Source organism: Rissa tridactyla, chromosome 8 (genome assembly GCF_028500815.1).
Source record: "Rissa tridactyla isolate bRisTri1 chromosome 8, bRisTri1.patW.cur.20221130, whole genome shotgun sequence".
NCBI lineage: Eukaryota > Metazoa > Chordata > Aves > Charadriiformes > Laridae > Rissa > Rissa tridactyla.
The window spans coordinates 48,695,167-48,722,440 of NC_071473.1; the positions used below are offsets into that span (position 1 = coordinate 48,695,167).

The 27,274-nt window shown below is 42.6% G+C and overlaps 3 protein-coding genes across 5 annotated transcripts; 1 reads left to right on the forward strand and 2 right to left on the reverse strand.

The window, feature by feature from the left end:
- Positions 1-1,587: 1,587 nt before the first annotated feature.
- TXNDC12 (thioredoxin domain containing 12) lies at positions 1,588-13,236 on the reverse strand. Its single transcript, XM_054211809.1, has 7 exons — positions 13,007-13,236; positions 10,845-10,905; positions 5,511-5,563; positions 4,728-4,801; positions 4,047-4,116; positions 3,874-3,957; positions 1,588-3,443 (listed from the first exon to the last, which is right to left on the reverse strand). Exons 1-7 carry the CDS (start codon positions 13,095-13,097, stop codon positions 3,364-3,366), a joined length of 513 nt encoding a protein of 170 aa, XP_054067784.1. The 5' UTR covers positions 13,098-13,236; the 3' UTR covers positions 1,588-3,363.
- KTI12 (KTI12 chromatin associated homolog) lies at positions 5,575-10,836 on the reverse strand. Its single transcript, XM_054211808.1, has one exon. It carries the CDS (start codon positions 9,239-9,241, stop codon positions 8,519-8,521), a length of 723 nt encoding a protein of 240 aa, XP_054067783.1. The 5' UTR covers positions 9,242-10,836; the 3' UTR covers positions 5,575-8,518.
- Positions 13,237-13,693: 457 nt separating the features above from the next.
- Positions 13,694-26,449, forward strand: BTF3L4 (basic transcription factor 3 like 4). Of its 3 annotated transcripts, XR_008468054.1 has the most exons (7): positions 13,694-13,833; positions 15,061-15,124; positions 16,030-16,143; positions 18,721-18,922; positions 20,722-20,781; positions 25,157-25,336; positions 25,679-26,449. XR_008468054.1 is itself a non-coding variant. In XM_054211810.1 (6 exons), exons 2-6 carry the CDS (start codon positions 15,071-15,073, stop codon positions 25,204-25,206), a joined length of 480 nt encoding a protein of 159 aa, XP_054067785.1. In that variant the 5' UTR covers positions 13,694-13,833; positions 15,061-15,070; the 3' UTR covers positions 25,207-25,605. The 3 variants fall into 3 exon arrangements, 2 of the variants coding, with proteins under 2 accessions (XP_054067785.1, XP_054067786.1); XM_054211810.1 differs by lacking the exon at positions 25,679-26,449 and having other exon boundaries at positions 25,157-25,605; XM_054211811.1 differs by lacking the exons at positions 25,157-25,336; positions 25,679-26,449 and adding an exon at positions 21,627-24,151.
- Positions 26,450-27,274: the final 825 nt, after the last annotated feature.

A 27,274-nucleotide genomic window follows, 5' to 3' on the forward strand; every position in this document is an offset into this window, starting at 1 on the left:
GAGTAGAAGCTGAGAATCCAAGGGGATTTCTGGGATGTATCTAAAGAAGTTACGTAAGTGTGCAGGTTTTTTGCAACTCATACGCAGATGGGCATGCACACGAAACAAAGCTGATGGGGAAAACTAATCTGAGGCCTTGGTTACTGTGTACTGTTAAGCTACTACAGTGGATAATTAACTTTAAACGCAACTACAAAAAACACTGACCTGGAAGCAGCTCGTCTAAACCCTGTGGAGTTGCTTGCGTGCATGAAGTTACACAACATACATAAAGCAACTGTTGGATGGAAGGTTCAAGATGTATCCCTCTGTACCGGAGAAAATGCCAACCAGCAGGTTCACCTGGTCTGGGTTAAAAAGCAGAAGGGCATAAAGAATCTGCAACTCAAATGTCCAGGTCTAAAACTAACAAGTAGAAAGAGAAAAATATTGAAGTAACAGATCAAAAGCAAGTTTGCTCTGCAATCCAGAGATGCAAAACAGCTTTTACGCCTGTTAACTGCTGCCCCTAGCAATCAAACTGGGGCAGCACGTACGTCATATTCTACCGAGACCCCAGCTACACGCCAAGCAGGGGAGCAAGTGCCAAGCTCCATCCTGCTACAGAGGACAAAAGCAAGTAGAAGGGAGGGTGGGGAAGCTGTACCAGCTCACCAAGTCTGAACATAGGGAGGGTAGGAAGGATTAGAGAGAAAGGAGGCAGCCACATAACAAAGGAAAATGGATTATGGAGTATTTTTGCTTCAGAAATAGCAAGTCTGGAAGGCAGAAAGTGCTGAAGGAGATGCATCAGAGAAGAGGTGAAGGAGAGTAATTTTGAATCAGGATGGTCTTAAAGGTAAAGGATGAAGAACACTTCCCACATCTGCCACTGAAGGGAGATCTCTCTAGATGGAGAACTTTTTAAAAATTACTTTGAGGCCACGTTGCTTCTGACATCATTTTACAAAGCACAGCTTTGGGACAAATGCCATACATCTCCCAGGCTGTAATTTCACTGCAGAGATAAGACAAGGACAGAGCTGCTGCAAAAGTGTGCCTGGAAAATAGCAGAGGTGCACCCTGCTATTTTGCATCAGAGACTGTTTTTTTAATTATTATTTGTTGAATCATATCCCAGATGAACAAGCAGAGTCCTCCCCCTGGTGGCAAGTAAATAAAACGTATCAATGATTTTTTAGTCATGTCAATCTAAGACTATACATGAAATAAGTAGCATCAGACAAGACCTATTTTTTATTAGGTCAACCAATACAGCTGGGGAAAAAAAGACAATTTTGCAAAACACAAATCCTGTTCAGGACTTACATAGAATTATTTACTTTGAAGGCTGATACAACTTGAGAGCAGTTTCCGAGTTCAATTTCATGGTTAATTTATTAGACAATTTGCAAGACAAGCAGAGGATGAAACTTGTAGAATAACTTTTAGTAGCTGAGCAGGGTAATTGTAATGTGCAATAATCCCATTATTTCCACTGAGTTCTTGTCTTTTAGCGCCCAATTGAGTTTTGGTGTCTAAAATCCCTTAAAGGCAGACTAGTTAGAAAAGTAAAATTCATTACGCTACTGAACAGTAAAAACAGACTCAGTAGACAACTTGGGTTTATTGTATACAACAATTTTGCCCAACTAATGTCCTCAGATACCTCTTCAAAAATTAGCTGTAGAAAATTATCTCTCTGTGTTTGTTATGGGAAGTTACGGCAAGTGCCTTTTGGACAGGATTTTTTCCTTAAGACGACTAGTTTGGTGGATGAGAGGAGAGCAGTAGGCGTTTTGGCTTTACTAAGGCTTTTGACACTGTCTGCCATAGCATCCTCAGAGACAAACTGATGAAGTACAACCTAAATAAACAGGCAGTGAGGTGGACGGAAAACTGGCAGAACCGCTGGGCTGAAAGGGGCTCGTCACTAGTGGAATAACCCCTGGGGTCAGTACTTTAACATCTTCATTAACAACCTGGGTGAATGGACAGAGTCCACCCTCAGCAAAATGACAGATGATACAAAACCGAGGAGAGCAGCTGATAACCAGACGGTTGTGCTGCCATTCAGAAGGACCTCAAGAGGCTGGAAAAATGGGCAGAGAGAGTTGCCAGGAAATTCAACAAAGGGAAATTCAAAGTCCTTCACCTGGAGGGGAATAACCTGTGCACCAGTACAGGCCAGGGGCTGACAGGCTGGAAAGCAGCTTTGCAGAGGAGGAGGTGGAGTCCAGGTGGAGAACAAGTTGACCATGAGCCAGCAATGCGCCCTTGTGGCAAAGATGGCCAACAGCATCTTGGGCTACATTAAGAAAAGCATTACCAGCAGTTCAAGAGAGGTGATTTTTTTCCCCTCTATTTTTCTTTTCAGTTCCAGTAGATAAACACTAGGTATTACCCTGCCCTCAACAGTATAGGTAGTATAAGAATGGCTGAATTGTAATTACAAGGAAAAAACCCTGTTGTTTTTTACTTACAAAAAGGAGAAACCTTCTTTGTCTGTGACATTCAACATTAATAACCGCTGCAACATAAACAAAAATATATTCCCCCATCCTTAACAATGGCAAGCTATGCCCTTTACCACAAAACACTGTCTGCATGCTTATGTTTAAAAAGGTTTAATTTTTCACCCTGGTACAAAAATACAGTACAATGTGATGGCAAGGCATTCGCCAAAAAACATTCAAAGAATAAAAGGGGAACCCCCGTAAAGCTTCAACATAACCCACCCTCACTTGATGAAACAATCAAAAGGTGAGTGCACAAGGAAAACGTTAAATTTCTGCCCAAAGGCATATAAAGATGAATCACACACAGTTTTACAGAAAAATATGTTTGCAGAGCTAATAATTTCACATGCTACTTGGACATTCATGAAATTTATTCTACTTGGCTTAGTGGCAGAATTCATGGTTTGGGTTGTCTAGAAAACACCTGGCCGAAGAACATGCCCCATTCATAGGAATGCCCAGTAAAAGCAATGGGATCACACAACACCAGTGAGAAAAGGATTCAACCCTGATTAAGCATCAAAATGCCGGCTACTTCTAGTTATTCCAATCACACTGTTTGTCCTCAAATGAACATTCTGCCCTACACACCTCCTTTTTAACACCAAATATTAGTGGTTGCTCAAACACACAAATTGATGTGTTTGCACATCACCTAGTTGCAAATAACCATTACAGTACAAACTGCCAGGCAGAGGAGGAGATAACACTGTAATTGATGCATGTGTGTGAACTCCAAACAGGGTTTAACCTAACATTGTTGACAGGAGAATTATGTCCCTCCAGTGCATCTACATTCTTGGTCTGTTTAATCATTTCCTTTTAGACTTTCCAAGTGATGGAAAAACATCATTCAGTGTATTCATTATAGTTCATCTCCCAGGTGTTTTTGTTTGAAAGCGTCACCTGTTAACTTCTCCTGGGCCTCCTTCATCCCTTGGACAACTGAAATTTAAACAGAGAGACAGCAACTATTAATCTCAAGATTAAAACATGAAGGTGTCCTGGTAATGAAAGTGTTTTAAAATAACACAGTTACAGAATGTAGATCTACAAATTAACAAAAAAAAAAACCAAAAAAAACCAACCAAACCAGTCCTGTGCCCTTTTCCCAACTGTTTGCAGCTGGATCATATGAATTGCATGATTTTCCATATCACAGCTGGAGACAAAGTTTAGGTCCTACAGGCATTATAGTAAGTATTAAGGCTCCTCAAGGTATGAGCGCCACTCACTCACGTTGTATCTAACAGCTCCCAGTTATCTTAAAGTATCATCATTTTTCTCCACTCAAAAGTGAAGATGAGTCCTTCACTCAGCACTCACACAACGCTTCATCTCGCTGAAAATGCACTTCAAACTACTTTGCACATACCTTGATCAGCATTGGTATAGAAATACTTGTAGCTGGGGTTTCCTTTCTCATTTATGATTTCTGGGTGGACTTTTCCACTGGGGTCTATGGAACAAGAAATCAAACAGGAAATGTAGGTGGTAACAATAAGGACACGGTCCTGTGAGTAGATACAACAGCTGTGGATTCCCTACCCATGAAGAGGATTCTGGGAATGTAACCTCCATCAGGACTAAAGGCTTCATCCTTTGGTTCTTCATCATCCTATCAAAGCAAGACAGAAAAGAGGGAACATATTAGCAAGGTATCTACCAAAACACAACACTTGTTTTAAAGAAACAAGCTATTGCCTTCATATTCCATTTATCCTGAGTAACTTGAACAGACACTCGGTAAAATTGCAGTTATCTTCCGCTCTCAAAGGAAAGTAAGTTATTTTTACCTAAACAAGTACCATTTGTGAAAAGAATAGTATTTTTTTTCTGTTCCGTCAATTTGCATTAAATGCATGGGAGGTGTCCCTGTCCATGGCATAGGGGGTGGAAATAGATGATCTTTAAGGTCCCTTCCAACATAAACCATTGTATGATTCTATGAGAGAATGAATATAAATTCCTTTATTGCAGCAACGGAATGACAAAAGGTACAAATTGTTACAGAGACAATGGCAGAGAGCCAGGTTTATAAACACAACTGAAATAACCAGACTGAAGAAAATTCTTTTTAAAACAATCAGGTCTATCAATCAATCCTGAATACCTATTCGGGAGTGCACAACTTAAGATGTGCACAAAACAGGATGCAACCAGTTAAGTGGGATTCCAAATGGTTAATTACTATGCAGTTACATGGATATAAATTAGAGAACAGCCTACCTCAAGGTTGACCATAACAAAATTATGGGCAAGTTCAGAGATCTCCTTGGATTCAGCAAACTTTGGCTTTAAAGCTAATTGGGGGGGGGGGGCAGAGAAAAAAAAAAAAAAGAGATGCGTAAAGACAGTGGAAAAGATTTCAGGTTTTCAGGTCAGCATCAAAATCTCGACTTCATTCTTCCCTCTGGAGAGCTGGTACTTTTCAACAAGCAGTGAGTAAATGGAATATATGCATCAAACTGTTAAAGCCAGGCTCAGAACAGCAGGTAACTGCAGCAATCCTTGCTAAGCAGCCGTACGATGAAGCCTGGCCAATAGACACACATGGTCATATTGGAACCAATGGAACAGATGCAAAAACCTTGGTATAACCTAGCAGTTCTCACTCAACCAGCTCATCCTCTAAGCTTAGCCATTATGCCCCTATGTTGGTGATACTGAAAGAGACAAAGTCTCACCTTCAAAGAACCACCAGCTCTAAGGCAATTTACACTTAATTCTTGAAGATCATTCATTCTGTCCCATTTTTTATAGCCAAGTGCAGGAGAAATTGCAGCTACTACAGAAGTGCAGCATTACAGCTGGCAGTTTGCTGGCATTTAGGCATGGCTGGCTTTTGGCAGTGCTAACAGGTGAAATGGTGCGACATTATACCACTCTAAATGAAATACAAATACTGTTAGCTACGTTTTGAATGTGAAGTTCATGTTTCTCACGGTTAAATGATTTGTATACAAAAGGTCATTAGAAATTTCAGTGAGCTCTAGTATTAAATGCACTTACCTTTGCAAGCTCCACACCACGACTTGTGGATGATAACCATAAGAGGCAAACCGCTAAAAAAAAAAAAAAAAAAGAGAGAAAGAAAATCATCGAAGAAAGCTTACAGAAACCGCATTGTATTACATGTACACTTTAATGGCCAAGACTTCTACAAAGACTAAGTGTAATGGAAAATAACAGAGATGTAAAGACATTGTGCTGTGTTTTAAGGTTGTCTTGCAAAAAGTTTTCACAATCTTAAAACATGTATAGTAATAATTTATTATAACTGCCAGCCAATAACTGCTCTTGTAGAGGAAGAGACTTTCTCTTTGGAAGGTTTGCTTTTAATTAGTTTGCATTTGTTCAGATAAACAACTGGTCATGTGTTTTTTTACTGGAAGTGGTTAGTGATACCAGCTGCTTGAGAGATCTCAGTATGGATTTTTGTGGCCGCTTAAGGCAATCCGTGGATGACAGTCAGACATCCATCCCTCTCCCCACTATGGTCTGCATGTTTCAGTCACCTCCTGTGACTAAGACCCTCCCTTGAGCAATAATCAAACACAGTAACCTAGCAAACCCTCTGGCTGCCAGGCTGTTTTCCTACGTGTTGGTCCGCTGAAATAAATCTGTGACAAATGCAACAAGTGCCAGGACTGAGAAGGAGGGGGCTGCGTGGAACTGCAGCCTAGATTAAGTGCAGTGCAGAAGGGCCAAAGTTATTCTTTACTATTCTCTCTCCCAAAACAATTCACTTGACTTTCACTACCTATACTACCTAGAGGTTAAGTTCCCATTGCCCAACATACGTTTTATTTAACCCTATTCTTCAAAAATCCCATTAGCATTTCACCTTCTGACAAAGTCAAGCTTACCAAGTTGAATTTCTCTAAGCTCTTTTATAATATATTCAGGCTACATTATGCGATTAGACAAAGGCCTTAAACACACTACAAAAATTCCTGTTGTTACTGATGGTGATTCAATTAACGCACCATTTCGCTGCTCCTGACTATTTGCATCAATTTTACCTTTTTAACAAGAAAAGTGATAAAACTACAGGTGACTTTTGTCGCTGAGCACATCCAGGTACAGATGGAGGAAGGAAATGAAAAGAAGGAATCAAGACAGACACGCAGAGAACATACTATATTGATACTTCTTTCAGGATACGCCAAGCAAAGCAGAGTTTAAGCTTTCTGTTATTGTAAACTCCGTTACCATTTTGGGCATTAAAAATGAAGTGAATTTCTCACAAACAGAGAAACTACAAAGACATTTGCACATGGTGGCAACTAAATAAATTACTAGCAGAACTAAAGTACAAGTTTTTCTTTAGCTGTAGATAGATATGAAAGAAAATTTCTACTCAGCAGCATTCAGCTATGGCCGTCAGAACCAGGAAAGGGTGGAGAGGAAGCAATTAACATTTAGAACAGTTCAAACAGAAGCCTGCCGTTAATAACTAGCCAATATGTTAACATCTTTACATAGGACTCTGTTTGCAGTAAGAAGCAAGAATACACATTTCCCTAGTAAAGCCTGTATTGCATCAGCGTCCTCTCCCTGATGATGGAAGAGCATCCTTTCTTGAGGAGACGCTGATTTAAGTCTGGAAAATACACATTGTTCTTATCATCAAGGATCAGTGCTTCATGTCAGAAACGTCTAGTAATCGGTACTGCAACACACTTTTTTCTTTTAAAGTTAAGAGACATTTTCAAAGCAGATTTTAAATTTAAGTGCTCACAGTCCTGAAGTATCAACTCTTACCCAGTGAGAACTCAAAAGTTTTACAGACACTGAATGTACTTTCCCAGCTTTATTCTCTTTACTTAGACAGGAAAAATAACCTTATTTACATCAAAACATTTTTGTAGTCATTTCTCACTCCTGCAATGCATAAGTCCACCTAGCAGCCAGTATGTCAGATAAACAGCCATTGTAATTAAAGTAACCCTTCCTGCCCCACTTTACCATTTCCTCCCAGGCAGCACTACACATACAATTAAAACCAAAAGCCACAATTTATTAAAATGAGAGATGAAGCATCCCCTAGAAAGTGAAAAGTTTATATAAGCTATATATGTGGTATAGCAAAGACTGAAATTAGTTGAAACTAAGTGCAAAACTAAGTTACCCATCACAGCTGGTACAGATTTATGGGAGAGTTTCACCCAGAACAGACACTGTCATTTTAGCTCACTTTTCCTATGACAGCACTCATTCTTAAAGAACTAAGTGTTTTTAAAGGTGTTTAACGATGACCTTGCAGAGAAAAAGACACAGCAAATTATTTCAATAAAATAGTCCTGCAGATAAATTAAGACCGTACTCTATTTAAGGCACATATTTTATTGCTAAACCTGAAACAGAGAGGTTTGAGTATGCTAAGCCGGCACCGTTCTGTCACACACAGTTTGCAAATCTATCTCTTGGATTCAGTAGGATTTTTTGAAACAGTCACATCCTAAAAATACAGCCTGTTACAGTTCTGCACCAGAAGTCTCCTCTGCAGTTTGACATTAGCTGGAGAAAGCCTTGGAAAAACAATCTTCTTATTCAAGACATACACATGCCACTGCGGAGGCAGAAAGTTTTCCCTACAGTCACCACCTTTTGGGCTTTCATGCTGAGACACTATTGGATTACTGGGGTTTAGGTCTCCATAGGAGACTTCACTTGCTCAGGCATGCAACAGTAGCTCTCCTTTTCCAAAGATGCAAGTGAGGAGAACGCAGGGGTGGAGGAACAGCATCCCTACAGATCCCCTTAGCAATATAGCTTGCTCGGGTGCTGCAGGGACATGGCATCCATCTTCCCAGAGCTGCTGTTGCCACATGAGTTGGACTTGATGATCTTTATGGGTCCCTTCCAACTTGAGATATTCTGTGATTCTATGATCCAATATGCGATAGGTGGGACCCGAGCTCCGTGGGTCTGTGGCTGGAAGGCACGTTCTTACTGTTGCGAGCACTTTGGGACCGGACCACGGCCACTACTGTGTGCGGCACAGGTGTCAGGCTTCACTGGATGCTGCGGCTAAGGTACTGCAGGAACATGCTGGCCAACTGGGGCAAGTTTTCATCACTGGGCTGCATCTTGGTGTAGCTGATGAACTGCCTGCGCAGGCGGCTCAGCTCGGCCATGCTCACGGGCCGGGTCAGCACCAGCCCTTCGGCCACGCCGGGGACGCGGACCACCTCCCCGGGCTGCGCCCCGTCCCTCTGGGCGGCCATGACGGCGGCCAGCACCTCCTGCGTGACACGGTCGAGGTGGTGGAGGAAGCCGCAGGACTGCAGGGGCTGGGAGCGGGTGGCGCGGTGCGGCGGCGGCGGGGCGCTCTCGAAGAGGGCGGCGCGGATGGCGGCCAGCGGCAGCGGCTCCTCCCCGTGCACCGTGAAGAGCGGCCGGTCCCAGCGGTTGCGGGGGTCGGGGGCCTCGAAGGGCGGCTCGTCGGGGCGGCCCGAGCCGCCGACGCAGTGGAGGAGGCAGCGGGCCGTGCCGGCCTGCCGCGCCGCGCAGTACAGCTCGTAGCGGATGCTCCGCAGCTCGTTACCCGCGTCCACGATCACCACGTCCCGCCGGCTCAGCCGCCGCTCAACCTCGGCCCGCAGCTCCCCCCGGCCGCCCTCCGCCTCGGCCACGACGTGGGCCTGGCACTCCGGACCGCCCAGCGCCTCCCGCAGCTCCGCTGCCCGCCGGCTCTTCCCGCTGCCCGGCCGCCCGCACAGGACCACCAGCGGCATCCTCCCCGCCGCGCCCGCCCCGCCGCCATGCTGACCCGGATGGCAACGGATACTGCTTCCGATAGGTCACTCACGCCCCTCTCCGTGGTCGCCCGGGCAACCGCGGCCTGCGCCGGAGCCGCCGCGGCAAGAGGCCCCGACCCTCGCCACAGCGGCGCAGGGACACCGGCCTGCGGGGTCCTGCGGTGGCCGCCGGGAGCCAGAGACCCAGGGGCTGTCTGAACGCCGGACCCCCACCCTCGAATCCCCCCAGAAACAAGCGTCTCCAGCATCTCCGACACGACCAGATTTGATTTACAGAACTGAAATCGATTTAAAGCCTTGAAACTTCCTGGACCGCTGGCGCTGATGCATCCCACTTGCTGCACAACTGATAATTTCATATAACTCTCCATCTCCTGACCTAAGGTCAGACTTAGAACAAAAATCTCCTTTTTAGGTTTGCTTATCTTTTTCTTTGGTTTTGTTTCTCCCAAACCTTCAATTCACTAACACTCAAATGCTGCTGGTCAAACCGGTGAGCAGGTCAAACTGGAAGAGGGGAGATTTAGATCAGATATCAGCAAGAAATTCTTTGCTGTGAGGGTGGTGAGCCCCTGGCCCAGGTTGCCCAGAGAAGCTGTGGCTGCCCCATCCCTGGAGGGGTTCAAGGCCAGGCTGGATGGGGCTTTGAGCAGCCTGGTCTGGTGGGAGGTGTCCCTGCCCAGGGCAGGGGGGTTGGAACTACATGATCCTTATGGTCCCTTCCAATCCAAAACATTCTATGATTCTATGAAAGGAGAGAGTGTGCATATTTTTTTGCTCAGGTATATCAAATAAATGCTAAAATATACTGTGATAAAAACTTGTAAGACTTCTGAACTGTACCATCTGGGTTAATGTGGTGCCTACACTAGAGTGTAGAACTCACAAGGCAAATCAGTTTGAGAGCAGAATTCAATAAAACAGCAAACCCGGAAGGCATAATGAATTTCCGCTCATGTCAGCATTGTCAGATCTAGGTTGTAAATTCAAAAGTACAAGTAGAATTAATAAACATACAATTTCCCTTCTCGCATTATAACAAAACCAGAAGAAATTCTGAGGAAAAAAATGTGTCAAAATGTCATTTTTTACCTTTTCATAGAGACAGTGTTATTTTTAGAGTTGAAGCTTAACCCAGAAAAGCGTCTACTTAAACAACTTATCAGTTCACTACAGTGACAAAATAACTCGTCTCACACTGAGACCTCATCTATACAGACACATTAGCACCGCTGAGTTCAAGGGGATTGAGTACTAATTAGACAAGTGTTTGTGGGTTTGCGAACAATATCCTTCTTTACTATCATAAACACTCAGTTATTTTCTTCCCATTTCAAAGACATGCTAGGACTTCAATCATTTAATTAGACTGCAGTGATTAAACCTAGGTGGTGCTTCAGCAAAGCGAACAAAACTCTTTATTTTCTCTCTAGTAAGCCATAGTGATGTGAACAGTCTCCCAGATCACCTTCATGTTTGTTAATAATTACTATTTTCAGTGGTTAAATTTAGGATTGATACAGAACCTTTGTCAATGTTTTTAAAGACGTTTTTCTGTATTTAAAACTAGCCAACATACCTGGCTGCTGCCTCTTTCTTCCCATCTTCTAGTGTTCTCCAATGAATATGATCTCCAAAACCTGCCAGAGAGAAGGGTTTATAAATGCTGCGTAATTTAACATGCCAACTAACAGAAGAAGACAGACCAACCCTTAAGAATATTTTCAACTCATTTTATATTCTTTTTTTATAGCCAACTATAATCCCAGTCCTGGAAAGACTTCTGCAAATACTTACAACCTACATAGTCTTATGAGGAATCCCACTGAAATTAATTAAGAAGAACATACCACACTCATGAATATTTTAATAAATATGCAAATGACAGCAAATCCCCCAAACAGAGATTAAAACTGAAGGGCCCTCTGACTATTCCCCATTCTTTTTCAATCTGTGAACATTTATTAACTGATTAGTGACAAATTAAACATGTCAGCATTTGGCTTCCTAAATCCCACTGAATGTGAACTAAAGTGAAACTTAAAAATTCCTAGGCCAACATATGATCATTAATTGCTCTAAAACTATTATGCTAAGTGTTACTGATGATGATAATATTACTGAAGAGTAAAAAAGAATGCCATTACACAGATTTCTACATGTTACAGTGACTGAATGACACAGGAAATATTTTATCCCATACCCAGACAACAAGTCTTGTTATGTCAGTTGAGATAAGAGCGAGCGAGCATACATTTAACAACTGCAAAGTGGGGACTGCCAGGTTTTTTGACCCTGTAGCGGACACCGCACTACCTCTTGTGGCTGAAAGCCACACAGAGAGCTGAGACGAAGGAGATCCAGGAACTGTTCACAGGGGAACTCCCTTGGAAGAGCTCCTCAGGTCTCATCGCTCCAGTAACGCAGGGCTCTGCTGGGTGACCAAACATCAGCCTTGGCTGGCCCCTTCCCAACGCTGAGGGTTTGGATTAGGCAGCAGTGCCCAGGGTGCTGAGGGGGACACATTTTGGGAGCTACACAGGCGTCAGGAGCCAGAGGCTGCCCAGTGCTGACACAGGGGAAAGTGGACACCACCTCCAGCAGAGGACTATGGCAAAGGAGCTGGAGAAAGACAAGAACAGGGTCGGCAAAACCTCGTGGCTCCTTAGTTCAGCATCCGGGAGGTTTCAACTGTTGGCACGGTATTTTTATTACCTTATCTTCTGTCCTGATATGAGCAACTGTGAACATATGTGATGCAACACATCACATATTTAGTTGTGGGGTAAGGAAGGTGGGGATGCCTTGTCCGTGTCCAATCACACACACTTGTGTCAGCTGCAGAAGCAGCTTCAGACACGAGGCTGTGTTCGTACCAGCAGGACGTAGCAGAGCAAAAAACAGTTGGGTTAGCAGAAGTCACGTTTACTCAGAATATTGACACGTTAGCTATCTCATTCAAAGGCCAACGTGTTTAAACCGGGAAAACCTCCTATTGTTCTAGCTAGGAAACGCTTTTTGAAAGCTTTTCATCTTTTAAATTAAAACCCACTTTGTGGTGAGCTTCAGTATGTTTTTAAAAGCACTGCACAACGCATTTCTGATGACTTTCTTTTGAATGAAAGTCATCTGCGGAATTAACTGTAGAACAGAAGGGGAATGACGGATCCACACCACAAAGCTTTGCTGTCGTTGACCAAATTGCGTGACTCCCAGCCCCGGAGAGGAGATTTATCCCTGAGACAGGCTAAAGCCACTACCTGAGGGAAAGCTCAGGCGCACCCTGACTGAACCGGGCTATTAGACATGGCAATGACAGAAGGAGGCCGAGACGAGCCAGGGGAGAGGCAAGGAGCGGCGGGGAAGGAGAAGGGGAGCCGAGGGCGGGAGGGAAGAGCCGTTCCTGGCGCACCAGAAGGGGCCGGCGGAGGCCGGGCAGGGCTGACAGGGCACTGAGGGGCTGCGCCCCCGCAAGGCCTTGCCCAGGTAAAAGCGAAGCCCCCCAAAAGGGAACTTCCTCGGGGTTTAGCCGGAATAGAACCCCCACGGCAAAGACGGCTTAAAGACCTCCCCTCAGCTTTAAAGTCAAAAGGCAGCGCTCTCCCTCCAAACGCCGGCGGCAGCGCCCGGCCGGCCCGGCCCCCCCGCGCCTCCCTCCCCGCCGCGGGAACCGGACCGGCCCCGGACCACACGTTCACCGCAAAAGTTGAGAGGAAAGCCCGAAGAAAACGTTTGCCTGACCCTTTCCGAGCCCTTCCGCGGCGGAGGCTGCGGAGGCCGCCAGCACCAGGCACAGGCAGAAGACGGAGGCTGCCGCCGGCTGAGCCTTCATGGTGTCGGCGCGGGCAGCAGCGGCACCCCGGGTACGGCCCTTAAACCTCCGAGACGAGACCGGAGCAGCTTAGGTGATTCAATTTTTTTTTCCTCTTTTTTTCTTCCCCCTTTTTTAAAGCCCAGGAAGTGATGTGAGGCGGATGTGGGCGGTGCGCCGCCCTCACCTCACGGGGGTGCCGGGGGAGGGAGGGAAGGGGCTGCTGTGGGGGTTTCTCGCCCCGGCCCTTTCGGGGGTGGTTCAGCCACTTCCCGCTCCGTCGGAGCAGCCGGGACCCGCGGGGCAGAAGTCCCTCCGTCACACCGGGTTACTCCCCTGAACAAAACCCAGGGGAGCAGGCAGCGAGGGGTGCATTTATTTTCTCTTACCAAATAAAACCTTTTTTCCCGCTACTCCCAAGAGTTGCCCAACTGGTTAGGCAGGTAATACAGATGAAGGCGCTTTGGCCAAGGGGCAGAGCGCGGTGACGCTTCTGTAGCCGCCGCCTCCCGCCTCTGAGTTCCTCCTCCCCGGAGACTACAATTCCCAGCAGGCATCGCGCCTCGCGCGCACGCCGTCCCGCGCCCACGCCCCCCTCCCGCTATGCAAATACAGCTCCGCGGCGCAGCCAATCGGCGGGTGGGTTGGCTTTGTCACGTGGCGCGAAGCTTCCTTTCTCTGTGCGCCTCTCTTTCCTTCTTCGGACGCCATCTTGTTCTCACCGCGTGTTGGGCTGCGGGGCATCCGCCGCGCTCAGGTGAGACCTTCCCCGCGCCCGCCGGCACGGCTCCGCCGGTGCCACTCGCCTCCCTTCTCCTGCCGCCTCGTGGGGCGGCGGGGCGCCGCGGTAGCTCGGCGCCGTCCCGTCCCCATCCGCCGCGCTGGGCCGTGGCGGGGCCGCGGGCGCCTGCCGTCCCCTGAGGAGAGGACGGCGCAGTGAGGCCGTGCGGCGGGACGCGGTGTGGCGGGGTCTGCCCTGGCTCCGATGGCCCGCGGGTCCCCCCTGGGGCCGCGGGGCTCCTGGACGGGCGGGGTTGCCCTGGCTCCCGAGGGATGGGGCCTTCATCCCCTCCCACTCCCCCTGGTTTGGGGGCGGCCAGCCAGCCGCCCGCCGGCCCCAGTCCCTTCTGCCGTCTCCCGGCGGGGTCCCTGTCCGTGCGGTGATCATCCCCGCGGCGCTGGGCCCTTGCTGGGATCCCGCTCGGCCGCGGGAGCCTCGTCTACCCCTCCCCGTCGCTTCCCCAGCACGATGCCCATGCGGAGAGGGTTTCCCCTTTATTTAGGGGTTCACTGATGACTTCTTGGGGCAGAGCAGCGAAATGCCTTCCATGTGTTGGAAGGTTTGGGGTGTTTTTTCACCCATTACAGATTCTCAGGTCTTGCAGCCTTTAAAGGTCCCACCTGACCAGTTGGAGAAGCCACTTGACTTAATTTTCCAGTCATTGAATTGGGTGAATAGTTGCCAGAGGCTCATATAAAAGATCTATCAAGACATGAACTTCACTGAGTTTGGAACTGGCTTATTAGTTAAAAGTACAAGAAATTCATTATTTCAAAATCACATTCAAAGTAGTGCAGTGATGAATCCCTCCCTGGGCTTTCTTAAAGGTATTTCCCTGGAAGTCTTCGTGCTGTACGTGCAGGTTTGGGTCTGTTCTGAGTCAGTAGTTCAGTCAAATAGTTCTAACAGTAAACTAGCATACTTGAAAATTCACAGTTAGTACCTCATAGTGATGTAAAATCAAATGTCCTGTTGATTTGCCTCCTCATGGTACAGACACTTCAGCTAAACAGACCGCTGATGGACCACTTAGTGTTACTTAGGTGGTGTTTGTTTATGTGAATTTGTTTGATGTGCTGTTTTGGTGAACTTTCTATAAGTTTAAAAACCCACTGTAACTTTAAGAGTACTTTTAAAATGGACTGTGGAAAACTTAATATTTTGATAGTTAACTTGTGTTTGTATCTCATTCTTATTCTTTAGACGCAGCACTATGAACCAAGAAAAGCTGGCCAAGCTTCAAGCGCAGGTCCGAATAGGAGGAAAGGTAAGAAAACCATCAGAGAGACATTGTTTCCTGTAATTTACAGTTTGAAGGAGAAACATCTCTGAAATTTGTTTTTCAAAATGTAGGCTTTAGTTCATGGGAGGGAGGAAAAAAAGCATGTATGTTTGAGGCCTGAAAAATACATTTTTGTTTCTTTGTGTGATCTACCACCTGAAATGTGATTCTATTTCAGTTCACAACTGCTGGATGAGTAGTTCCCACAGCGTGTAAGCTTTCTTTTTAATTCAGTGACTTGTTGTGACCTGTGAAAGCTCAAGCTAAGCTTACCTGTTGGTTGGTCCAGTTCTGCCTTTCTTTTTTCCGTGTTGGGGAGTTCCTTCCTTTGTACCAGCTCCAGGGCTTATGTGACTCTGCATTGAGCTGTTTGTTTTCTCTGAGCCAGCAGGTAGCTTATATGACCAAACAAAAGCGTATAGTTTGTTCAGTGTGGGTGTTCATCTCCTAACCATGGGTGGGGTTGTACAAAAATTTGCAGAGTAAGAATTCCAAAATTGCCGTCTGTGGAACAGTTTAAAAATGTTAATTATTTGGTTACGAAAGTGTGACCTTTTTAAATCACTGTGTTTGTGCTTCATCTTGGAAAAAAGTTCTTGGGGAAACTTTTTACATATTGCTTAATACTAAATAGTATTTTTATAATCTAGCTTGTGGGAAGGGAAAAATACTGCTGCTCTTCAGTACCATTTGGTCTTTTACACTTAAGAAACAGCTTAAAATTGAGACTGACAGTTAAAGCTGTAGGTGAAGTAAGTTGAAAAGTATTTTTGACTACAGAGCTTTCATATAGCTTATAAATAGGTTGCTCAGACTGTGATATGACTTTCAAAAACTAGTGTTGTGAGATTTTGAGAATAGCTGACTGTTGTGTCTTGATTCTTTTCCAGGGAACAGCTCGCAGAAAGAAGAAGGTGGTGCACAGAACAGCTACAGCTGATGACAAAAAACTTCAGAGTTCCCTCAAAAAACTGGCAGTAAATAACATTGCTGGCATTGAAGAGGTATAGTGATAAGTGTTTCCTGTTTGAAATTAAATTTACTCTGTTGTTCTGGTGGTGGTTAGTGGTTGTGTTTTTTTGGTTTGGTGGTGGTTTTTTTTTTTTAAATGACAACTTTCTCTTCCCCTCAAAAAATTACAGGTCTATTTAGTGATAGGTAAGGTTATTTGATTCTTGTCTCATTTACATTAATGGATACATACCTAGAGAAATAAGGAAAAAGGTTCTGCTGGCCAGATAGTGCTTGTAGAGGCCAGTAATATGTTATTAATGTGTGTAGCATGTGTTGCAAAACAAAACTTCTCTTGATTCTTGACTTCATGAATTTGATTACCTGCTTTAATGAGAAGAGCAGTAAATGCACATCTGCTGTGCAGGCACATCTGAAGCAAGGGTTGTGTGGTGCAGAATATAAAGAGACATTATGAAAATACCTGAAGTAAGAACTTGCAAGTCTGTATTGGCTTCTATGGGAAGCTGAAAAAAGTTCTTGTTTTAGTTGTTGCTAAGTGATGTTTATACTAGTCAATGTGCATTATTGACATTCCTTTCATACCAAATCTGAAAACACAGCAGCCACTAGACAGAAAATTAACTCTATCTCAGCTGGAAGCCAGACAGGTAGTCACAGGAGACAGCATTTCTTGCAACACAGCAAAGACTTTACAGAACCAGCTTCTGTGTTAAATGTAAGTAGGAATATAAAGGTTCCTATTTTACATGTATAAAATATGAACTGAAACACTGACATGTTCCACAACACTGTAGAGTGATGGTTATATGTGGGAGGTGTTCCTTCATTGTGAACTCAATATGACTGTAGTACTTGGCTAAAGAAGCATAATATTTAATCTGTGATTAATTAATTTAAGCAGGATTGCAGGGTGCTTCCAGAGGTCACTTAGTGCACACCTGTCTTCCAAAGGCAAATGCAGATTCAGTGTGGAAGCCTGGTTTCCCTGTAAGCTTTCATATCTCTGCTACAGAAACAATTCAATTTGTCTGTTTACTTAAGCTTGGTATCTATATGCTGAGCTATACAAACCCAAAGAAAGACACAGTTCTTGTTCTGTTTTGTTGTGGGATTTTCCCCACCGAGCATAGGATCTTTATCCAGACACTAAGGATTTTAAATGTCTTGATGTGAAGGAAGATAATACAACATGCTCTGCCTTGATAGCTAGGTATGTAATTGCAGTATGTTGTTGTATTCAGGTGGACACCTTTTACACCATGGTAAACTCTGTGTAGATAGACGAGTTTGGGGAGGCTAGTAATGTTGAGTCAAATGTGATGTCTGTGATTTTGTTAAAGAGGCTTTTGAAGAGGGTGACTGGGCTTGAAGCCTTTACCATTTCCCCATATGCAAAGGACAGGACATCCATTAGTTTTGCAGGAAAGTGATGCACCTGGTTTTCCTCTTCAAAACGTATTTTGAACTCTGTTGCTGTGTGAAGATTGATAGCTTACCTGTTTTTGTATTTTAGATCTCTTTATTTTAGTTCCTAAATTTCTGTTTTTTCCCTGTAACTTCTACTAAAAGCAAGGCTTACGAGTTTTGACACTAAGTTTATTAGTACTGTTTCGTTGGATGGGTAAAACTCTTCCTTTTTTCAGGTAGTGATTTTCCACATAACCATAGTTTAGCCATGCCCAGAAGAAAAACTTTAACTTTCTATTCTGTCTCCCTTTAAGTTAAAAAACATAACATAAACCCATACAAATCTGCCAGTATAAACTTTGACAGTAGGAGCGAAGTAAGCTATACTGGTGATAAAACTTAATTCTTGGTGATTTAGAAGACCAGGGAAGAGGAAGAGAGCAGGACCGCTGTGATGTCCTTAGTCTTAAAAGAGTCGTCATGGAATTATTGGGAAGGCATAGAAGCCTGTTCCAGTGCAGTTGGTCCATAAACCTCCAGTTCTGTGTGTGTATGTGTAAGAAGCATCCTTGCCTTCGGCAGCTTCAGCAAGCAGGCCAGATTGTGAATCTTGTGCCTTTGCCAATTCTGCGGAAACAATAACATTTTCCTGGTAGGTGACACAGATAGCTGTGAATGGCGAGGTCTTCTAAGTCATAACTGATGTGGCAAGGCTTTTCTGTTAGAGCTTTTAGTTTGCAGAGTTAACGCAGAGCTGAAGGTTTCGGGGTCTTTTTTCCCTAGGCATTCCTGATATTAACTCATTTATACCTTACAATCTAGTAACCTATGTATGTTTTTTGCCTTCATGTTAAAAATAAGCACAAACTGTATAACATATGATCCTTGCATACTTGTTACTTGTATTTAGATAAGGGTATTTTGTGAAGGAACTGTAGCTCTAAAATTCTACCTTTTCATATAGTATGTATGAACCCATATTTTACCACTAACTCGTATTTTATTTCCAGTTTAGGTGGTATTAATTCCAGGTACTTTGATTTTTATCATGCTAGTATTCTTCTCTAGGAGGAGCGGTAGTTTTGTAATCTTTTTTTATGTTTTAGTATTTTAAATCTAGATCTGAATTAATAATTTATCATACTTCTTCAACAAGATGCAACAACATTTTGGTAAATGTTATTAATATCTTTAAACAGGTGAACATGATAAAAGATGATGGAACAGTTATTCACTTCAACAACCCCAAGGTTCAAGCTTCCCTCTCTGCTAACACTTTTGCAATTACTGGTCATGCAGAGGCTAAACCGATCACAGAAATGCTTCCAGGCATCTTAAGCCAGCTTGGTGCTGACAGCTTAACAAGTCTCAGGAAGTTAGCTGAACAATTCCCAAGACAAGGTAGGTCTCTTTGGAATATTTCATCGCTGATTTAAAGAACAGTATTAAAGTATTAAAAGTTTTAATCCAAATTTACCAGCAGCATGTGCAACTCAAAGTGATCAGAAGCATATGTGCTTTTATGTATTTGCCACTGCTGTGGAAATACAGGGAGTGAAACTCTTTTTTTTTTTTTTTTAATTTGTTGAGTCAAGATTCTATATAGGCAGGCCCTGATTTTAAAAACAACCAAACAAAAATCTGGTAAGTCAAGCATGCTGCTGTTCCAGGTGTACATCTGTGTATCACAAAATGCTGAGGAAAGCAAGTTCATGTTTTCACTTGGAAAAACTCAACAGGTTATCTTTGTCAGGGAATTCATTCTGTTTTCTTTGTTCATACAAAACATATTTCTATTGTGGTTATAGAGGAAGAAACATATTCCTTAACTTCTTTATAATTCCCTTTGGAATTAAACCAAGACTTTTTAAAAACGAATTCAAAAATCAAAGATTTGCTTCAAAATAAAAAAAATCCCAAGTTTTTGATGTGGTTCTTCATATTGTACTCGTTTTAAAACCATGGAAGCATGGTGTGTATGTGCATATATGGGGTATAACTATTACTGGGATTTTACAGTTAAGAAATGGAGTCTGGGGACAGTCCTCTTTAGAATAATACCCTCCTTGAAGTACTGCAGCATGTTTTGTAGAGGTCTCTACTAGTGTCCCTAAGCAAGTATATAATTTAAGAATAGATGGAAATTTTTACAATGGGTTATGTTATGAAATTGGAACATGAGAGTACTTTAAAGCATGCAAGTAATCAGTCTGACTTTGATACGAGTTTGTAAAAGCTTTCTTAGACTGTAGAACAGGTGCACTTTTCATTATAAGTAGTCATATCAGAGTTCAAGTTTCATGTTGAATATTGCTAAAAAATAGTTCTTAATATCAAGCTCTGAAGTTGGGCATTCAAAAAACTATGGATTTCATATTTATACTGGTCCTTAAAAAGACTGTAACTGGTCATGTTGCAATTGTCTGTATTTGGAACTGGAAAATACATTACATATTCTAATGTTTTCAACAAATAGTTATTCCTTCTAAATCAATCGTTTTAATTCCTACTATATTTCATGTTCAGAGTTTAATTGAAAGTAAAGGGTTTATTTTTCCTAGTTCTTTACTAACATGTAAAATATCTTTCAAAACTTAGAAAGATACATTGTCATAAGCGTATTTCTTTGATAGAACCTTGGTATCAATAGATACTTACTGTGCTTTCTTTAGGTAGTACAGGAAGTCAGACCATAGAGAAGAAATGCTTTATTTTAAGTTCTTGCACTTCTCTAAATTACTTGTAGCGTGTTCCAACTCCTGTGACCTTGAAGACTAGGTTTGATGCAGGACCCTTGATAGGGAAACACTTTTTCATACAGATGTGGCCCCTTGGTAATTGAATCATACGATGTGTCGGTCCCTGATTGGTACCATGTTATCGCTGCATCGAAACACATGACTTCAGTTAGAAGATCTAGTCATGCTGGGTTTTTTCTGTATCGTTTGATCTTTTGCTAGCTCTGCCTTAACACACCTAAGCATTTGAAAATGGCTGTGCTGATACTTTGGTATAAGAATGTTTTCAAGTAGACCTCTTGGTCATGTTGATTACTGTTGATGCCCAGTCACTTGTGTGTCTGTCATTATTAGGGGTTGGGGAAATGTTTTGTCTTTTTGCCTGTGTGTTATGGGTTTTATTTTGTTTGGTTGTCCCTAATTCTGTATAATGAGACCTCAGCACCAAATCTCTTTTTATAGTGTTGGATAGTAAAGCACCAAAATCCGAAGATATTGATGAAGAAGATGATGATGTCCCAGGTAGGCACATAGATGTCCATTGAATGTATAAATATTTCAATTCATGCATTTAAATATTTAGCTCTTGATATGATTATACTTCTCACTTGCTAAGGGAGGCTTCATATACCAGGCAGCATTAAAACATTGATGACTTTGGATTCCAGCTTTTGAAAAAAGGTTTACCTTGTGCAAATTGCTTAATTCTTAAGTGAAAATAGGTTAAAATACTTCCAGGGAGGTTGAACAGGTGATCTAAATGCCCAAATAGGGTTTTAGGGCTGCAAAATGACATGATTGACATAGTCATCAGGTTTCTTTAAATCACAGCAGTAGAAGAAACAAAGCATACGTTAGTGTTTGAAAGTTTCTCAATGAATAAATATTGTAAGTTCTTAATTTGTCAATCAATAACTGTCTATCAGTCACCGCACTCTTCTATATCCATCAGCATGGTGTATTAGCTAAAACAACAGACTAGTGGACCCATAAGTTCAGTCCTCATGCTCTAGTGCTGGTTTTCTTTCTGTTTCCTGGAGTTCATGGGTGCCTAACTTCAGGCATTCTTTAAAGAATGATGATGGCTCAAGACTCATCTGCAGCTTGTACAGCACCTCTGAAAAGTAGATCTTAGTCGCTTCATGTTAGAACTTCCATTCTTATAAGCGTTCCTGCATTTCTGTTTCTTCATGTCTGTTCAAACAAACGCTATTTTCTAAAGCCCTTTGAAATCTGCCTATAATAAATGGCATACACAGGTCTAGTTAAGAACTACTTAACTGTTCCTATAATATATGTATTTTCATTAAACTTGCAAAGGTAATGTTACTGGGCGTTACTGTATTAAATATCTTCATCTCTTTCAGATCTCGTAGAAAACTTTGATGAAGCATCAAAGAATGAAGCTAACTAAATCATTAATAGTTCTGGAAGCTGGCATGGACTAGATTTAAGAAATCAGCTATGTGGTTCCAAAGTTTTAAAGAAACAGAGAACATCATCTGTTAATAGTTCAGTAATATAAATATTTTGTATTTTTATGATGCTGTTTGTTCAGCATTTTCTGTCAGTTGATTTTGCATTTTGCACTTACTCCCAGGATCTACTCTTTTGGTCAAAAAGAAATGTCAGTGCAGTTTGAGGGGTGTGTGCATGTGCGTGTGTGTATGTGTGTGGGTGTACATATAGTGGAGAACAAATTGGAGAACACTTATTTAACCTTTCCCCTTTTCCTTTGGAAGTAGAAATAAAATGAATCTTCAACATTGTTACTTTTGATTATCATCAAATAGTGCAGAGAAGGTAATTAAGATGAAAATTTTGTCCACATTTTGTGACCTGAAGGCATTGCCATTAAAACTTGGGTTTAATTTGCTGTTAACTATTGTACATGCAGCTGTGTTTCTCATCATTGTTGAAATGTGCACATGATATTTGTTACCAACCTTACCTTGATCCCAGATGATACCGAAGACAAGCTGTTTTACCGGCTTGTTCGGTACAGTAACTTTTTAAAAAAGAAAACTTAGTCTCAGAAAAATGTGCTCTTTTTTTCTTTTTAACCTTTCTTAACTCTTCCTTTCTTTCTTGTCTCTTTAACCTTTTGAGACAAGCTGATGTTTGACTCCTTCCATGTAGACTTAGCAGTATGTTCTCCTGTTGATTATGTAGTATATTTTCCATGTCAAAAGGAAAACAAACACCTTGGTTCTCTACCATCAGGTCACTTCCTGAACTTGGAGGTCTAGTTGGTTACAGTCCAGTGCACCAGTTTTGCACAGTAACAGATTTTTGCTTGAATAACTTCAAGCTGTTCTCTTGGCATGACTGCATTTACTAGCAGCTGATGATCCGCTGTCATTCTTAGGGCACTAGAGATTAAATGCACCGTGTGAGCAATGTTTAAGGTGGGAGGAAAGAGTTCTTGTCATTTTGCCTTGCCTCCTGCTGGGTGGTTTGTGCAATTGACTAGCTCTAAAGGGATATTATTTTTTTTTGCCTGTAACTTACCGTTGCCTATAACCTACCTCTAGGTTTGGTGTCATCTATGTAGTAGCTTCTTAAAAACCACAAATGCTCCTCAGGCATAAGGAGGACATTGGGAGGTACTGTTGGTACAGTGCAGTATTTATAACCTTTCTTTAAAATGCTTAATGTGAACCCGTTTTCTCAGAGGCTCTTTCAAGGTTCTTGATGTAATGTGCATTACGGTATAGTTAGACATCATTGTAACCTGTGTCAAGGGCAGCTGTGGCTTAAGAAAGCCGTTTTCTCCTCTACATCTGTCACTTAACTATGGCTTAATTGGAACATATCAGCTTTTGATGTAGGTTCATACGCTAGAGAACTGTAAAAGTACAAGGTAAACAGTACATGAGTTCTGGTGATATCATAAAACCACGAAAGCAGAGCTGTAGTGGTTTGTCATCTGAACTCCTTCATTTATTTTATAGGCTTTGTTCAGTTTTTTCCTGTTATATTTTATATACTACATGGATCTTACTACAAAATAAAATAACAGTACAAAAGAGGAAATGCTCCCTCTTGTGTGTTGTCTCCTCCACCCACCAGCACTAGCTGAGGAAGGACAGGTGGGTGCAGCAGCTGTTTCAAACAGCACAAATCCTCGCTGACAGCGACATGCAGGGCTACAGGGGATCCTGTTAGAGCTTTGGGATTTCACACTCCCATATACCCACTTTCCCATATACCCACTTTCCTATTTTTCCTGCTGTGTCGAATGAAACTTTGGTTTGTTGTATGGCTAATCTGAAATCAGCTGCAGATACATTTGTTGTGCTTATAAAGAAGAGATGTTTTCATTAATGTGTGCACAGGCACACTGAACTGCCTTTTGCTGCCTCTGCAAGCTCAAAGAGCAAATGAAGGATACTAAGAATCAGGTATTTGCAGTGTCTTGCCATTTGCTTAAGGGGCGTGAGTGAAGAACGTTTCGAAGTAGCAACTGTACTGAGACTATGTATGGGACATCCCCTCCACCTAAGTACTAATCAGATACTGGAAACTCATGCTTATTGGTTTCTGATGTAGGAAGCACGTCAGAAGTAATTTTGTGAGAGGTTAAGAGTAAGCCTTGGAAACTGATTCCTTAAACTTACATAGTTGAACTTTCCGATTCTACAAAATACTCATTTAATTCTTGCTATTGGTCATGACAATTTACATGTTAAACCCTCACTTTTTCCTATGTTTGACAACCAGTAAACTAACTAAATATGCTAGCTTATGTAGTTATAATATCTTTACTTTTTTCACTGTATCTGAAAACAGTCAACCACTTATGATTTGCTGCTGGAAATACTAGAGCTTATCCATCATTAAACTGATTTTAATTAAAAGTAACCCATCAAGGCTGTTGTGGGAAAAGCTATTTTTCTTCTTCATGTTTATTCATGGTATAACTCCAACAGTGTTTGAACATGCCGATGGAAACGCAAGGTTACTAAGAGTAGTTTTGGGGAGTGTTGCTACAGTAAAAACGCCCCACGTGAAGGTGAACAGGTCAGTGTTAAAATGTTCTTTGCTTGGCTTGAAGCATGATAACCGCTGTACTTCTGAAGCCCTTGAGCTTACCTGCTCACATACTCAAACACTGTTGACATATTAAAGATATTGGTAAAGATAACTGAATATTAAAGATATTGACAGTGATCTGAAAATAGAGCAGAACGTAGGTTGAAACATGTCTTGGATTGCTCGTGAGAGAATTAAAGCTTTATCAGTGAAGACTGAAAGAATCAAGAACTTGGCAAATGTGTAAGACTGCAAGTGCTAGTCTTCCTGCCCTGATTGCTAGTAGATTTGTGTAGTTCCTTAGCTTATGGTTGGGGAAACCTGGGACTGGATGGCTTCTCCCAGGAGAAGTAAAAACCTGCAGTTGTGGTGTATTTGCTCTATGAAAAACATACTCACGCATGATGGGTGGCAGAGATTACAGTACAGTCCGTGATGCTGGAGACTTGGTACTGAGGGCTGGTGAGGGATTCCTGGTGCAGCACTTGGTAACAATATAAGTTTGCAGCTAAGAGCCTTGGTAGGTTGGAAGGCGTTGACATTAAAAGAACATTTAACATACAAAACAAACTGGGGCGGGGGGCAGAAAGAGAGTTTGGGTGAATTTTTTCTTTTTGTTATGTAGGAATACTTGAAGAGTGCACAAGAATTATAAGGATGAATTTAGAACTGCTGCTGAAATATGTTGATAATTCACTAGTATTTGTCAACTTTCCATGGGAACTGTGATGAATTCCCCTGTGCCACGATCTTCACAAATAACGTTTTAGATTTGGTGTGTACAAAACAAGCACTGGAGGTCTTACAGATTTATTTGATTACTGAGCAGTGTATTGATTGACCAGTGTATTGCTGTTAACAGGATGGAACGGAGGAAGTTCTAACAGCACAGTAAGTCTGTGCTATATGTAAGAGATGAATTCATGCCTCTACTGAGGAATGTCCCGGGAAGGATTCTCCTGAGTTTCCCTGGAATCAGACAGCGCTGCTCCAGACAGTGGGGATGTACAGAGGGGCTGAGCAGACTGCCCCATAAGTGAAGGTGGGTGTGTGAGTTTTTCTACTGGCCCTTAAGATTAGTCTCCTTTTATTATTTTAAGACAGTGCTGGTTTGTTCAGCAAAGTGAACAGACAGATTGTTCTGGAGATCAAGAGTACACTAATTAAATGATCCATGCTTTGTGCTTGAGCAAATGAAGTGATGCAGAACAGAAGCACATCACAACGCTAGCCACAGCAACTTTACGGAAGTGACAGCAGAAGTACAGGGAATGGTTATTCACATTCAACTGTTTGCTTTCCCATCAAGTAATTAATTTTTTTTTATCCCCCCCTTCTCCACCTCCCCCCTGCCCTTTTTTTTTTTTTTTTTTTTTTTCCAAAGACCAGTTTGCAGACACTGAAGAACTTCACGGATTTATTCAGAAACTGGGGGCTGCAGTGTCAATCGAGGATTCAGGTAGCAGAGCAAACGAAGAGATTAATTCTAAAATCAGTTGTCTGGTATGTTGGGGTGGAAGCTTGGCTTGATATCTAGAGCAGCATTATTGGGAACTGGGCTTTCATTTCAGACTTGGGTACTGTGTATTTGGCAAGAAAAACCAAACTTGTACATTTTCCAGTGCCTTGATTTGCCTTTATTTCAGGAGTACTGCTCTACCTGTTACAAGTATGTGGTGTGTAAATTAATGAACACAAAACCTGGATGCTTCTTGAAAGAAAAGAGCTACATCTGTGCAAATGGTAGAAAAAGCTACACTACTTCCACATGATAAACGCATAAGATGTGGTGGGCTGTCAGTATCATTAAACACCCTCTCACTAAACAACAGCTTGCTCAGATGTGATTTTTTTTTTTTCTTGGCAACTTTAGTATCTGTCAGATTCTCAAATATTAGATGACATTTCCTTGAACTTCATGTTGCAGATGGGGTTTGTAACTGTGCTAAATTAGTTGCCTCCTTGGAGTAAAAGGAGGGTGTCCGTTCATTTGAGTTCTTGAAGTTATTTCTGATATTTTTGACAAAGTATCAATGCTAAGGCAAACATTCAAACCAAAAATTATATTCCAAGGTCTTTTGACCTTTCGGTGCACGTATTCCAGCTGAATAAAAGGAGTTATACAACCTTTTGCCCTTTCTTGACAGTGTCCTTATGGCAGCTATAGCAACTGCTTATGTCAAAATGTAATATTAGAAAGTATTTAATGTATTTTTAGATTCTGTCTAATGCAACTTCGCTGACAAAGAAGAGTCAGTGCCATGTGACCAGCTTTCTACAAACATTGGGAAATATGGACCAAGCTACAATTTGAGAATGTCAGATATGATTTTGAGGCCATGTGTGAAGCTGGAAATTTCTAAGCAATGCAAATTATTGCCAGACATAGGTAAGTGAAGACTTAAAATCTCAACAGATTGTCAGCAAGACACCAGACCTTTGCACACCAAGAGCGAAGTTCCCTGAAAGGCTTTCACAAATCCAGGCTTCCCTGCCACCAAGAGGGGGGAGTCTTCCCCTTCCTTTGCTTTGCCAAGCACCAGCAGTAGTAGCTGATGTCTGAAGTCAACTGGATCAGCTTGCTCAACTGGTTGCAGAGGACTTTTAATTTCAGATGGTCTTCAGCTTGCCTTACTGTGAGGTCTGACCATGCAGTTGTGCGTAGTGGTACTGGCAGGTGCTAAGAACTCGACTGTTCCTCTTCCTGACAGCTTGCTTCGGTTGGCTTAGCCAGCTTGTGGAACTGCGTCCTGAGCTCTGGTGGCAGCGTTTGAGCCTGCCAGTCCCACAGGTGCCTGCAGAGGAAGCTGCAGCTTTGGGGACAGTGTCAGTGGTCTTTGCCTTACCACATGCTGGCTATTTAAATTTCTGAGAAATAAATGGTAACCTCCCTTCAGAAGGAAAGTGTTCACGTGCAGTATTTCTGGGCAGGCTTGGCAGATATGACCATCGCACAAACCATCCTCCCAGACTGAATTAG